At 34.1% G+C, this 15,671-nt stretch overlaps 1 protein-coding gene across 7 annotated transcripts in view; it reads right to left on the reverse strand.

Moving 5' to 3' along the window:
* RIF1 (replication timing regulatory factor 1) overlaps positions 1–15,671 on the reverse strand; it is a 64,304-nt gene that overhangs the window by 36,996 nt on the left and 11,637 nt on the right. For all 7 annotated transcript variants that reach the window (XM_037131317.2, XM_037131316.2, XM_037131318.2 and 4 more), the window contains exons 9-18: positions 11,041–11,179; positions 8,856–9,007; positions 7,234–7,345; positions 6,395–6,568; positions 5,663–5,773; positions 4,737–4,799; positions 4,383–4,483; positions 2,347–2,433; positions 1,694–1,767; positions 1,070–1,250 (exon numbers count right to left, since the gene is read on the reverse strand). In XM_037131317.2, coding sequence (XP_036987212.2) covers positions 1,070–1,250; positions 1,694–1,767; positions 2,347–2,433; positions 4,383–4,483; positions 4,737–4,799; positions 5,663–5,773; positions 6,395–6,568; positions 7,234–7,345; positions 8,856–9,007; positions 11,041–11,179 — 1,194 coding nt within the window. The remainder of the gene's footprint in view (positions 1–1,069; positions 1,251–1,693; positions 1,768–2,346; positions 2,434–4,382; positions 4,484–4,736; positions 4,800–5,662; positions 5,774–6,394; positions 6,569–7,233; positions 7,346–8,855; positions 9,008–11,040; positions 11,180–15,671) is intronic.

Consider the following 15,671-nt stretch of genomic DNA (forward strand, 5'->3'; position numbering starts at 1 on the left):
TTGGAGCAATGATTATACAAGCCAGGAAACACCAAGAATTGCCAGTGACCTGACCAACAGAAACTGAGAAAGAGACATGAAAAGATTCTCCGTCAAAGATCCAGAACAACTGTGCCAACACCTTTATTTTGAATTTCTGGCCTTTAGAGATTTAAGAGAACAAATTCATTTTGTCTTAAGCCACCAGATTGTGGAAATTTGTTATAGCAACACTGGGAAAGAATGCACTGTGTTTCAAGTCCTAAAAAAGAATCCCAGAGATGGCTCCATAGACTTTTTAACTACACACTGAAGGGAGCATTCAAGGCAAGTACTTAAAAAAAAAAAAAGAGCATGGCTATTCCTTAAAGAGTGGGATACTAAGAATGCAAACTACCCTCTTTCAGAAGACTATTGTTTACTGATGGGCTGCCTTCAGTAGCCGAAATAAAGGCTACTGCACTATCACATAATAAATTCTATGAAGTTGTTACTTAACTTGAAAGTTATGCTGAAATATTTCCCAAAGAATACTTCCTTTTAAATATTGATAAAGCTTAAATATTGATAGTCAATGAAATATTGACAAACCAACAGAAATGATAGAACTTGAGCTCCACACCCTCCCAGTATTGCCACATATTTAAATAAATACAATGGTTAATCAACTCTCTACAAATTATTGATTTAGGTACTACTATATGGCTTCACCAACATGGCTTGATCATGGGAATCCTAATATAGTCTAGTCAAGATGGCCATTATTATTCCCCATAATACAAACATTAAAAGAATCCAAGATACAAATATGAAAATTTGTATGTATGTGAGTTTTCTGGCTTCATAACCTCTACTGGAGAAAATAGACCTGATTAGTTGCCCTTAAATTATACGTTCTTGAACAATAAAGCAGAAATGCAGTGAAAAGAAATCAACTATTTCAAAGAGTAGGAAGTTAACCAATCCCACAGGAAAAAACTATGTAATACCTTCTATTCAAAGTCAAGCTTCTATGCATTTCCATATGCTCTTACTAAAAAAAAAATTCCTTACATTTTTGGGGAAATAAATATGTAGATTTAAATCATACCTGATTAATCAATTCAGTTAATGGGGTGACTATAATACTCCACATTCTCCAGAGATGTTCCTTGTTCTCCAACTGCTTTGCATTTTGATCAATAACACTTAAAACAGAATCACTGAAAGCTAGTGGTGAAGTTGGACCAGAAAGAACACAACCTACAAGTATTTCCAGATTAAGAAAAAACCTGAAAAAATTTTGAACCACGAGTTAACCTATACTTTTTGCCAAAATACATTAAGTACACTGCAACAAATTCCTAAAAATAACTGATAAATAAGAAATAAATTTCAAATCTTACTTTTGATTTTTTAAAATATTTGAGAGTGTCTTAACTCAAAGGCATCTGATTCATCACATAAGCACCTTTCCAAGATAAACATAAAGAGTAGTTTTAGCCCTGGCCCCATTGCTCAGTTGGTGAGCACTGTCCAGATATGCCAAGGGTGCAGGTTCAATTTCCCAGTCGGGGCACACGCAAGAATCAACCAATGAATGTATAAATAAGTGGAACAACAAACAGATGTTTCTCTTTCTCTCTCCTCCTTTTCTCTCTTTAAACAAACAAACAAAAAACCAACAACCGCAAAATGCCAAATTAAAAACAAGAATATTTTCCGTTTAAATTACCTTTCATCTTCTACACCATATCCCAAAAGATTATTGTTGAAAATTAACTGAATTAAGAACAAAGCAGGAGTTCCCTGAAGAAAGATGGGAGATTGCAGTCAATCCTGTTATACTTGTTTTCTACAATCAATTATGTAAAACATGATACTGTTAAGGTTGAAATTTAACTTTTCATAATACTTAGGATGTGACAAAATAAAGATGACAACTTGAGTAAACTACCCAAGCTCTTTGTATTTTTACCATAGGTGTTCCATCTACACTGAAAAATGGTGATATTCCAAATGGGAAAAAGAATGTTAACTTAAAACTTGCTCGACCAGTAACACCCACAGCCTTCAGATATCAAGATGTTTCACAATTTAACCCATGTCACTAAAAACTTCCAAAATTTATAACAGTAACCAGCACTATTACTATATATAAGCAAATGGAAAACTTTCCTTCTGAAATCCTTTTTTAATACCAGAAAATAGTTCCATTAATAGTGCTATACTTATTTACATTAATTTCGTTGCCTATCAACTTTTTAACATAATCAGCAAATTCAATTTTCTCAAAAATTTTACAATCTAAGTCTCACTATTTTAAGAAAAAGAAATCATTTAACTTTTATTCTTGCTCATTTTAATAATTATATTTAAGATACTTGCATTAAGAATGTCCATATTAGCAACCTGATATGCTGGTGAACCTAACACTTTCTGAGGAAGTCCTTTAATTGTAATTTCCATGAGCACCTAAGAAAGACAAAAGGTTTGTTGTTAAGTCATTCATAAAAATAAGTACATAGTACAAATCTAGTAGTGTTAACTATATTTTTAATTCATCATTTTGTTATATTTTCATTAAATATATTATTAGTTGAATAACGTTTGTATATCAATGTGAATATATTTACATTAATTTAAAAACTTCAAGTAACAGAAAAAAAAACACCAAAACAACAAAGTCCTTATTTCCAGGGATGAATAATACAAGTTTAGAGTTTATTTTTCTAGACCATTTTTATTTCCATATATGTAATTATACTAAAAACCATAATTTTGCCCCTAGGCTGGTGTGGCTCAGAGGATTGAGCGCCAGCCTGCAAACCACAGGGTCACCGGTATGATTCCCAATCAGGGCACATGCCTGGGTTGCAGGCTGGGTCCCCCGGTAAGGGGCACTTAAAAGGCAACCACACAATGTTTCTCTCTCCCTCCCTTCCTGTCTCTAAAAATAAATAAAATCTTTAAAAAAGAAAAGAAACAATCTTCCAAGGTGTGCCTGTCATATTTTCATGCCACTACTGACATACTATGAAATACTATGAAACTCACCTTCTTCATCTGTTTTTTTCACATCACTATATGCACACATGCTATAGAAATGTGCCTAATTTATGCAAACATTTTTCTCTTAATGGCTTGAAGCTATTTCTATCTTTTATTATTAGAATAAAAATTCTTCAGTGAATAATGTACTCACTAGCAGTACCAGAAACAAATATTTAAAAATTTTTTTTTACTTATTTATAGAGAAGGGAAGGGAGGAAGGGAGGGAGACAGTCCAGGACAGAAACATCAGTGTAAGAGAGAAACATCGATTGGTTATTTCTAATAAACACCCCATCCAGGGACCAAACCTCCAACCCAGGCATGAGCCTGGATCAGAAATTCAATCCATGACCTTTCACTTTGTAGGATGATGCCCAACTGAGCCACATCAATCAGGGCCAAAAGCTAATATTTCTAAAGACTGCTAAATGCTGAACTGAAGACACACCTCTTAAATGTGACAGAGCCTAGCAAAGTGCTGTCTCAAAATATTACTTAACCTAAACTATTTAACTAAAGTGACATATATAACAAAAAAGGCTTATGCTGGTAGAATATGCTTCACATATAGTCATTTGAAGCAGATATTGATGAAAATAATAAACAGCATTTGTTAACTCATTTATTTTGTTCCTGGCCCATAGTCTTCTGCATTTATCAATCCATTTAGGCAGAACACTGAATTCTCTCTTTATAGAGGCAAGAGGGTAGATAAATTGCACAACTTTACTCAGCTAATAAATAGGCTGAGATTCAACCAGGTCAGCTCCAAAGCTGTTGCTCTACTGCCATTGTAGATACTGAAACAATACATAAAGGAAACAAACTCAGAATTTATGTAAGGGTATCATTTGCTCCATCTACAGTTTATTTTTAGAGGTTCACTCTTATAAAAAGTGTATCTAATTAGCTTTTTCCTTCTCTACTATATAGGATAAAAGAGACGTTGAATGCCAACATCATTATGCTAGTTAAAGAGAGTGCATTTAAAGCATGAAAGCGGCACAAGATTATTATTTGCAGATACTTTTTAAAATATACAAAGTAACAACTAGTGGAGTTTACCAGTTTTGTCATAAAATTAGTGTCCATGGGAGTGTCTTCAGTTCAAGTTTAATATCCTTTACCATATTTACCTTGGGTAGCTTATCCTTTTTCTTATCACAATTGGAAAATTTTTATAGCTGCCAATACAGCCATTTGCTTCATTAGTTTTAAATTACTCAAAAGTCAAAGGAACAGTACTCATTACAGGGCCAAACTCTTGATGAATACCTGATATGTTTTCCTAAATCATGATCTGTGCAAGTATCTTCGATATAAAATTCAATGTGGTTTTTTAAATTCCAGCATATAGGTACTGTACTTACCAGTGTTTTTGATACAGGAAATACTTCCGATCTCACTATGGTTTCCAAAGATTTTAATAAGAGGGTCAAAACCTCAGAACCTGGTCTCTCTCTTTTGTTACCTATCAACAAGCAAAAGGAAGGCAAGAGTTGTTACGTATCAATAAGCAATCTAAACATACAAGTATTTTTAGGAGTAAAAATATACATTTAAAGGACTGAGAATTGATTGTGTTTTTTTCTTATTAAGTCAAAGTGTTTTGCTAAAATTCTGAAAGCTCTACTTCAAAAAATTATTTTAAAATAAATTTATATAAAAGTCAAATAACTCACTGAGTGCTATAAAATTCATTTCATCAGTACTGCAGTGCTTACCTGATTCAATAACTGACTTCACTAAGTTAATTAGCTCCTTCCAAATAGCACTGACAACTGCATCTGTCAAAACAAATTGTAAAGTACTTCAGAGCAAAGATTACTACAATGGCACCCCTTTTCATCCTCAAACTAAAATAAATTAAGCAATAATTAATTAAGAATGATTCTCCTCATTGAATTTTGTATTGTTTATAAAACAATATCACCTTGTTTTTACTTAGGAAGAAACGTGTGTGTGTTTTTTTTTAAAAGGACTGTAACATACTAATACTAGGTCATTGAACTATGTTTAATTATTTTCTTTTTTTAAGCATCTGTTTTTTCTATATAGAACATATTTAACTTTGAGACAAGGAAAAACAAAGATCAAGATACTTGAAAGCCAAAAGATAAAAGTTTCCCAAGCCAATTAAAAAGCAAACTATTTTACTTATGATATTTCTTCTCTTTAATTTTTTAAATTTTTTATTTATTTATCTTTAGAAGGGAAGGGAAGGAGAGGGGGAGAGAATTATCAAGGTATGGTTGCCTCTCATGAGTTGCCTGCTGGGAACTGGCCCACAACCCAGGCACGTGCCCTGACTGGGAATCAAACCGTGATCCTCTGGTTGACAGGCCCATGCTCAATCCACTGAGCTATGCCAGCCAGGGTCTTCTGTTTATTTGATAAGCTTTTGAACACAGGTGTTCACATTAACAGAGCCTGGGTTTGTTTGAATCATGGCTCTACCACTTACTATGTGACTGCAAAAGTTATTTACTTCTCAGAATAATAAAATTTCCTCATCTGTAAAACTAACTAACACAAAAGGTTACCATAAGGGTTAAATTAATTATAAATTGCTCTTACAGCACAATCTAGCCAACAGGTGACACTATATTTATTTTTTGAACAATCTTAAAAACATCTCTTAAATACTTACCAGAAGCATCTTTTCCAACTGCAACAAAGCTATCATGAACAGCAGTGATAAGTGTATTTGCATATTTGGAAAAAAAAGAAGAGTTGCTGATTAACGGATGTTCGAGTGGCTCTAGAAGAGAAAAAGAAACAATTATGTAAAGCCAGTTTTACAAAATAAACTTCTCAATATAAATATTAGGTGGTCTGGCATGTTTTTATATTAAAAACTTGTTTCATATAGAATTATAAAGTATTTTTATTAAACAGTATTTGCCCTAAATGCAAACTATCACTATCTAGAAATTTTAGTTCTACATTCCAAGTTATATACAAAAAGAATTTTTGCAAATAACATTACCTGAGTTTTAATAATTTGTAGAATCATTCTAAGCTTTAAAAAACCATATTAAGCCCTGCCTTGCATGGCTCAGTGCATTGAGCACCATCCTGAGAACCACAAGGTCATCAGTTTGATTCCCAGTCAGGGCACATGGCTGGGTTGGGGGGCAGGTCCCCAGCTGGGGTCATTTGAGGGGCAAACAATCAATGTTTCTCCCACATGTTAATGTTTGTCTCCCTCTCTTTTTCTCTCCCTTCCCATCTCTCTGAAAACAAATAAAATCTTTAAGAATAAAAAAAAAATTAAGAAATCTTCAAGCTCATTTCTAAAATCATTCCAGTACCAGTCAAATCCCCTAGTTCACTGTGTTCTGACCTGTTTTAATAAATGAAATTATTTTAAAAACAATACCTAAGCTCAGTACAAGTTTGTTTTGCTTAGCAAAACTCAAGACTTCTGGACCCAAAAAAAAATGAAGCAACATTTCAAGTCCTAAAAGCTGAATAGAGGGGATTGTGGCCATTGCACCAAAATTTGAACTCAAGTTCATCCGGGGGGTCACAGAGGCTCCATATGGGGAAGCACCTTTAAAACAAAAAAAGTTACATAAGCTTAAAGTATCTACTAAAATGAATATATTTTGTTTATTCCCTTTAAGTAAAATGTACTACTACATGTAAATAGCATGTTTTGCTAATAAAAGTTGAATGTTTTTGTTAAAACCCACAACAGTATTCCAATTAAATCATCTTACTAGGTTAAGAACATTAATTAGTGTTACACACCATTTAAATAAATATAATTCTTACTGGCATTAATCCACATCCTGAATTACTAAAATTCAGACATTCCTTAAACTTAAATATAAAACTTAGGATCAGAATAGCTAATAGAAAATAATAGCAATAATTATCTTTCAATGGTATTCATTCTCAGCCACATTTCTTATATGTATTAAGATCTATTGTTTTTAAAAAATAACCATAAAGATTCTGGTTCTGAAACAAACACAGTAGTCTGTAATGCATTTCACATGTGCTAAGAAAAGTTTGATAATTCCAACTACAACAATGCGATTATTGCAGAAAACATTTAACACATACATAAAACAATGAAGAATATGTAATGGACTTTGCGATGGGGGGCCAAAATTATGAGGTGTTTCATATTATGTGAACAACACTCAACAAAACCTTCAGTCAAAACAATTTTTAAAGAAGAAAGAAAACAAGTATGTCTATTTCTCTTACCTTTATGTTGAGGGGTCATAGGATTTAGGACTGGAGAAGTAGCTACACGAGATGAATGAGGTGAAGGAGTAGTATCAATGCATATTGTGCTCTGAATCAGGGGCACACAAACCTATTGGAGTAACAGTGATAAAGAGATGATTATCTGTAAACTGCGTAATCTTCATATTTTTAAAAAGCCCTGTATAATACAGTTAATTTCTTTAAGAAGCAGTCTAAATTCTTTTATTATGTTGGATTTTATGGGTTGTTTCAATGAACAAGCTTAAAACTGAAATTTGGAAAAGTAGGCATTTTTATTTAACTGTATTACCCCAAATGCATACTATCTGTAAATTTGTTATAAATTTCAAGTTACACACAAATAGTTTTTGCAAATTAACATATACCTGATTTTTAGTGCAATTGACAGAGACTCACTTTAACCTTTTTAAAAACACATGCTAAAAATACAATTAAGACAAATTCAAGCTCATTCCTAAAATCATTCCAGTACCAGCCAAATCCAGCCAATGAATTATGTCAATGAATGTGAGGAACAACTGGGTAAGGTTAGCTTAAAAAGAACCCTCCAATGGTAGAATCTGAAAAAATTATGATCCCAATTACATATTACTATCAATGTCCAATTTTAATTAGCTCATCTTCTACCAAATTTAAAATCCTTAATATATTAAGAAACTTTTACATTTGCTAAAAATTTCAAGTACATTTAAAGTTCCCCTTTCCAAGAATACACTCCCTGCTTATGTTATTTACATAGACTACAAGGCAAGGGCTACAGATCCAAAAGTAAAATTTCCTTGAAAATCAAAGATAATCAATAAAGAAATTTTTAAAAATTATCAGACATGTCCTTTTTTTTTTTTTGAGAATGGTTTCTAGAATCCAACTAGAAATTCAGAGCCATTTTTTTTTTTTTTTTAAAGATTTTATTTATTTATCTTTAGGGGAAGGGGGGGAAGGAGAGAGGGAGAGAAACATCAATGTATGGTTGCCTTTTGTGCATCCCCTGCTGGGAACTGGCCTGCAGGGAACCAGCCTGCAACCCAGGCAGTGCCCTGACTGGGAATAGAACTGTGATTGTGTGGTTCGCAGGCCCGCGCTCAATCCACTGAGCTACATCAGCCAGGGCTCAGACATGTCCTTTTTAATTCCACTTAAAAAAATTCGAAAATGAAGGATAGAATTACAAAAATAGATATATATAAGGTAAGTGTGTCCAAAATCTAAAGGAATCTATAAAATCATTTCCAACAATATTGGAAAGCTATAATAGAATTTAAATAGTTCATTGTTACTATGTGGCCTAGAAAAAGGAGATAAAAGAAATAAGAATCCAATTTTATCAACCCAGTGTAGCCCTTGATTTCTAGTTCAAAAACACTGAATCTACTCAATTATATTCTAAGCCCAATGGAATTCCTTTAAAAAAATCTTCATAATGTCCCTAAAAAATAGGGAATATCCTTTGAGGACAAGGAACTCAAGTTTGTGTTAAGAAAACAGATATCATATATTATGGTCTACTAACGCATAGTAAAAATAACACTGAAAGATTAAAGAACACATTTATTTTTTAAAAACCCACAAAGTATTACAGTCAACACTCGTAAGGTTACCTGTTCAAAATTAGCAGGAAGATGAGGTCCAAGTCTCATTAGCAAATGCCACCAGACTTCTAGTTTTGTTAGTGCTAAAGCTTCTGTTCTCACATGGATGGAACTCAAAGGCTGCATTAACAACTTCAATCTTTTCGCACTACATAGTATTTCTTGAAAGAGAATGAAATAAGCACCCAGGTAAAACAACATTAAGAGCTAAAGATTAAATTGTAAGAATGAATATGCAATAATCTCCTTTTACCATAGAGAGTAAATTTAAAAGTAATTTTTAAAAATCAACCGTGAGCTGTTGTTACCCTTTTCACCTAAAAATTTCACCTGACACATTCCAGTAAGACTAGAAAACAACACTTAAGAAGGCAAGAGCAAAAAAAGGAGTAAGTACTATTTATTAAATACTGGATACAAGGGGTGATTTTGCAATCAAGGGGCATTTGACAGTGTTTACCATATTTTTGGTTGTAACAACTCGACATGCAAGGGTAAGAAGAATGCTACTGGCATCTAGAGTGGGCAGTATCCAGGGGATACTACTAAACATAACAAGTAGTCCCCCACAACAAACTGCCTAGCCCAATATGCCAAACATTGAGAAACTGTCCAAGCTGCTCTAGTATTTTCATTATCCCTATTTAACAGGTAAAAAATAAAGGCACATGTCTTACGCCCTGTCAAAAATGGTTATTTTTAAACTTTACTAGTAATTTATTTTACCATGCATTATACCTGTTGTTGCCATTACATTTTGGAAACCTAAATAGATTTATCTAGATTCAGATGTACTCTGCATTAACAATAATCAGATTAAAATTCAGCATAAAAGTTAAAGTTAAATCTAATTCTTTAAAGTATTTGTCAGAAGTATGTGAATATGTAAGTGTAACTGGAAATACATAAAGACAGTCTGTGCTCAAGTAACTTATTAAAAAGACTTAAGTTAGAAATAGTGTAAAGCCATGCATTTGGTGAGATGATATTCATTAATGTTTTCTTACAACTCTTTTGCCATTCAGTTTTAATTAACCTTTCCGTAAGAAAATAAAAAGTCAGAGCACTGTGAGAAAAAATGCTCTAATCCTTTAACTATTTATGAGGAGCTCCATGATAAAACCCCTATAGTATGATTGCAAATTGTCATACAATAACCCATGCATTCTCTTTTAGTTATAAGGCCGGCCTGCTTTCACTCATGACAGTGATGAGTACCCAATTTTGACATCTTTATCTAGTCTCCTATTTAGCCATTCTATTCAGTGAGACTTAAGTGGCAATGTATACAGAATTTCTAGAATGCATATTATATATAGCTGCCTCAGCTGAGAAGTTCATTTCAGCTCTGCCTCCCCTCCTTCCTATAGAGTACAACTAAGGTATATTGAAGATTACAGAACGGGAGGTTAGCATCTGATTCCTTAATGACTTTCTGCGTCCATAATACTAGTCACAGACTTTCTAGCTCTGGGCTTATTTTATCTTCTTTAAGCCCCTATTTTATACTACAACACTTAATATATTTAGTCCTGAACATCATCTCATGGTGATAGTTCATAAACAACAAAAAGTAACATTTCAAATTAAAACTGGTCCCTGGAAATGAGTTTTTATCAGTATTTTCAAGAAAAGCAATTATGGTTAATACAAACAATCACCTTATAAAACACATTTAAAAAGGAAAAAAAAATTAATGGTCTTTGGTAGAAAAGAAAATACAGAATGGAGTCAACATTACTTAGCAGATCTGGTATATATACAGTATAAATTACACCTAAGATTAAGTTACCCAGTAAAGTAGGTACTAATACCTATTTCTGGGCTAAATATTCTTACTCATATATATCAACCACCTTCAATGGATGATAGAGGCTAAAGGTAAATTAAAAGGAATCACTTATATATATTAATGCTAACCCCTATTAAGTTGATCAGTCATTGATACGTTTGTTCCAGAATAATCACAATTTTTTCCTATCTATTGACCATGTGACCTTTGGTAAATTAACTTAGTATCTCCAAAATAGTAACAATATTTACTATCTCAGGTCTATTGTGATGATTAATTAAATGAGAGATAGGTAAAGTGGTCAACTAAAATGTGGGCATGTACACTAAGAAGCCACAATGGTCCTTGTCACTTTGTTCACTTTTTGAACATAAATATTCAGAATTTTTAAATATTATTTACCTGGATTTAATGCAAAATTATCTATTAAACTCTTCCAAGCAATAAAAGCTATTTTTTTAATTATTGGTGCTCCACTACGAAATCCCAGTTCTTCCAGCTGTAACAGGGCATTAATAAAACTCCCACTTCGATGCAAGGTCTAAGAAGGAAAAATCATTAAAAAGTTATTTACCTGCCTAAAACAATACATAAAGCACTAATATCATTCACTGGTCTATTTCAATCAGTTTCAACTATGTAAAAGTCTCAGAAATTTCAATTTTATAAAGTATCAAGTTCTGTATGTACTTTCAAAATTCAAGATCACAAAATATAAAGCTCCACAAAGCAGATAATATATAACACAAAGCAATTCTAAACTATTAAGAGAAAATTAGGGAAATACCAATTTCACCAACATTAATACCAAAAAGAGAATATTTATATGAAAAAATAGTATCAGTATAAAAAACTAAGAAATGTTAAACCCTGAAACTAATAAAAACTGTCTTTTCAAACACAGTAAACTAGGCAGGAAAAATGGTTAAGTGAAAAAGGACAAGTAAACATGTATCCTGAGAGAAAATACAAAAAAGGACAAAATATTGCCCTGGCCAGCGTAGCTCAGTTGGTTGGGCATCATCCCACAAACTAAAGGATGGCGGATTAGATCCTAATCAGGGCACATGCCTAAACTGCAGGTTGGGTGCCTGGCTTGGGCGCCTACAAAAGGTAACCAACTGATGCTTCTCTCCCCATCTTTCTCCCTCCCTTTCCTAAAATCAATAAACATGTCCTTGAGTGAGGATTAAAAAAAAAAAAAAGATAAAATATTAACAACCACAAGTAGACATAACCACATATAATCTTAATAAAATATGAACAATAACAGAAAAAACCTGGCTTAGACAATCACAACGAATTCAGAAGAAAGCTCCTAGAGCTGATAAAATTATTTCAACAATGATTCAGAGTAGATCAGCATCTGAAAATCAGTTGTATTTTTATGTATCTGCAACAATCTGAAGAGGAAGTTAGGAAAGAAAGCAATTCTATCTACAATGGCACTTAAAAAGAATTACTAATAAACCTAATCAATTGGTGTATGACTTATACCCTAAAAGCTACAAAAAGCATTGCTGAAAGAAATCTGAAGAGACTTAAATAAGTAGAAAACAAAGTTGGAGCTCTGGATGGTGTGGCTCAGTGGACTGAGCACTAGCCTGTAAACCAAGAGGTTGTTGGTTTGATTCCCAGTCAGGACACATGCCTGGGTTACAGGCCAGGTCCCCAGTTGGGGGTGTGTGAGGAGCAACAGATCAGTGTTTAGCTCACAAATCAATGTTTCTCTGTCTCCTTCCCTTCCCCTCTTTCTATAAAATCTCTTAAAGTAAAAGAGAGTTGACTTCTAAACTTACAACAAAACTATAGTAATTAAAACATATGGTAGTGAGCTAGGATAGCTCAGCTGGTTAGAAGATTGTCCCAATACACCAAGGCTGCAGGTTTCATCCCTGGTCAGGGCACTTTCAGGAAGCAACTAATGAATGCACAAATCAGTGAGACCATAAACAGAGATGTCTCTCTCAATTCAATAAAAAGAAAAAAAAAAGAATTATGGTAGTAGCACAAGAACAAATAAACCCTTCCATATATTGTCAACTGGTTTTACAAGTGTACCTAGCCCTTCAATAACAAAAAATCTGTTCAACAAATGGTCTGGGAAAATTAAATATCCTCACTGGACCTAGACCCTTGCTTTATATACACAAATAAATTCAAAATGGATCAAAGATCAAAACATACAAATTAAAACCATAAAGCTCCTATAAGAAAACATAGGAGAAAAGATTAATGTACTAGATTTGGAAACAACTTCATGGATATAATACAGAATGCACAGATAACAGTTACCTATTATCTAATTTATATGCACTTCATCAAATTTAACTTTTATGTATCAAAGGGTACTACCAAGAAAGTAAAGACAACCTACAGAATGGGAAAAATATTTGCAAATGATATCTGATAAAGAATTAATATCCAGAAAAAGAAGTACATCTTAACATAAACCAAACCACCCCATTTAAAAGTGGGCAAAGGCTGGGCATGTAAAGTACACCACAGGGAATACAGTCAGTCACCTTGTAATAAGTATGTATGGTGATGCCAGGTAGCAAGAAGGGGGGGGGGGGTAGACCACTTTGTAAGGTATATGGTTGGTAACAACTATACTGTATACCTGAAACTAATATAAGATACTCAATGTAAAATAAACTATAATTGACTAATAAAACTAAAAAACCCCACAAATTTCACAGGAAAACCTAGATAAAATAAAAAATTTAAAAATACAGCCCTGGCTGGTGTAGCTCAGTGGATTGAGTACCGGCCTGTTAACCAAAAAAAATGTGCTTTGATTCCCAGTCAGGGCACATGCCTAGCTTGCAGGCCAGTTCCCAGGAGGGGACCCATGAGAGGCAACCATACATTGATGTTTCTCTTCCTCTCTCCTTCCCTTCCCCTCTAAAGATAAATAAAATCTTAAAAAAGAAATTTAAGAATATAAATAAAAACAGACAAAGGTTTTCCTGTCATGAGTTGTATGCAGTTGGCTCTTGCATCTGAGATCCAAAACCTTAAGCCTTCTTTACCAAGCATATGGGCTGCCATCACTATGCCACAAAATGAACATACTGAGCTACCACCGTAAACCTATATATATATATATATATATTACTTAAATTATCATGAGAAAAAGAGAAATAAGAAAAATTGAGAGGTTGATAAGTGTTCCAAGAGGTCAGACATACCGAGTCTGAAGGCTAAGAGCTACTATGAATAGCACCATAAGAAAATAAAAGACTATTAAGATGCATGTTTAAGATGTGTGAAAATAGAAACACCAAACAAAACAATGATGAAAAAATTCCATAGAAAACAGTACCTGCCATCCTGCTGGATACAAAGGGACAGTCCTAAGCTTATTTTGAGCACTTTAAATAAAAAAGAGAAAGCGGAAAAATCCCTCTGCCTAAGGTTCACATCCATGGAGAAACAGAAATACTAAGTTATTGAAACAGGAAAGAGAAAGGAAAACATGTAGGTTAGTTATTAAATTCTGCTGGTAAAAATGGTTATATGTAAAAACCACCTAAATATAAGATTCCTTAAGCCAATGGATTTATGTTTCAGCAAGGCCCACATAATACATTAGTGAAGTGTCACCTTTTGCTTGTCAATACAGAATGTGCAGAAAAATTCCTCATCCCTACTGTATATAACTTAGGGTATTCCTACCACAAGTACTAAGGTGAAAGTGGGCAATTTGGACCTTGTGATGATACAAGGAAGCAAAGTCATTTGGGGGAAATATGCCCCAAATAACAATCCTGAAAAATGATGGATATGTAAATGCAAATTACACTGGCTTGACAGCTGTTTCACACAAGAGACTCCTTATAATTATTGAAGATTACAAACCAGTAAGAAAAAGCACTATTACGAGGTTTCTGAAACCTACCCAACAGTCTTATATGTCCACAATCATCAAGAGGACTATTTATCATATTGTGTCCACAATCATCAAGAGAACTATTTATCATATTGTAAAAAAAAAAACAAAAAACAATAAAATAGTCCAATTTAAAAAAAAAGCTATTATCCAAAAGCAGGAAAATAACAAGTTTTGATAAGGATGTGGAGAAATTTGAACCCTTGTGCATTACTGGTAGGAGTGCACAATGGTGTGGCCACTGAGGAGTTTGGAGGTTTCTCGAAAAGTTCAACACAGAAGTATCATGACCCAGCATCCAATCTTACATACATACCCAAGACTGCTGAAAGCAGAGCATCCAACAGGTATCTATCTGTACACCAACATTCACAGCAGCATTACTCATAATTACCAAAGGGTGAAAACAAGCCAAAATCCACTTACAAATGCATGGATAAACAAAATGAGGTACATACACATAAAATATTATTCTGCCTTAAGAAGGAAATTTTAATGTGCTACATGTCTGGACCATTAAAAAATTATGCTTAGTGAAATAATACACAGAAGGGCAAATATTATAGAATTGCACTTATATCGAGTATCTAGGGGGACTTCTACCAAGATGGAGGCATAGGTAGAAGCACTGTGCCTTCTCACACAACCAAGTTTAAAAACAAAGTTTTAGCAACAAAAACGCAGCCAAACCACAGAAAATTGAACTACATGGAAGTCTGACAACAACGAACCCTTCAGCCAATCTGGTAAGAGGGACAGAGCCAGGGGCAGAGCCAGCAGCAGAGCGGGGTCAGGCAGGAAAGATCCACTGGACCCACCCGAGCGCGAAACCCAGTTGCACCAGCAGCTGTAGGAGGATCCCAGGTGTGGTGTAGCGGGCAGACCCACTGAGGGCTGACCACAGTCACACATTTGCGCGCAGATAAACCAGTGAAGGAGCAAGCAGTGAGACAGACCATGCAGGCCCCAGTGGCGGGAAGTGGCAGAGGGGACCACCATTGTCCCTTTTTGGCCCCACCCCCACATACAGAGTCACAAACCAGCAACCTGGGGGGCCCCACCCTGGTGAACATCTAAGGCTCCGCTCCTCATACTTAACAGGCTCGAAAAGATCAAAACATGGCTCAAGAAGAACTCA

This window comes from Artibeus jamaicensis, unplaced genomic scaffold (assembly GCF_021234435.1).
Source record: "Artibeus jamaicensis isolate MK-2021 breed Jamaican fruit bat unplaced genomic scaffold, CSHL_Jam_final contig_1832, whole genome shotgun sequence".
Classification (NCBI taxonomy): Eukaryota; Metazoa; Chordata; class Mammalia; order Chiroptera; family Phyllostomidae; genus Artibeus; species Artibeus jamaicensis.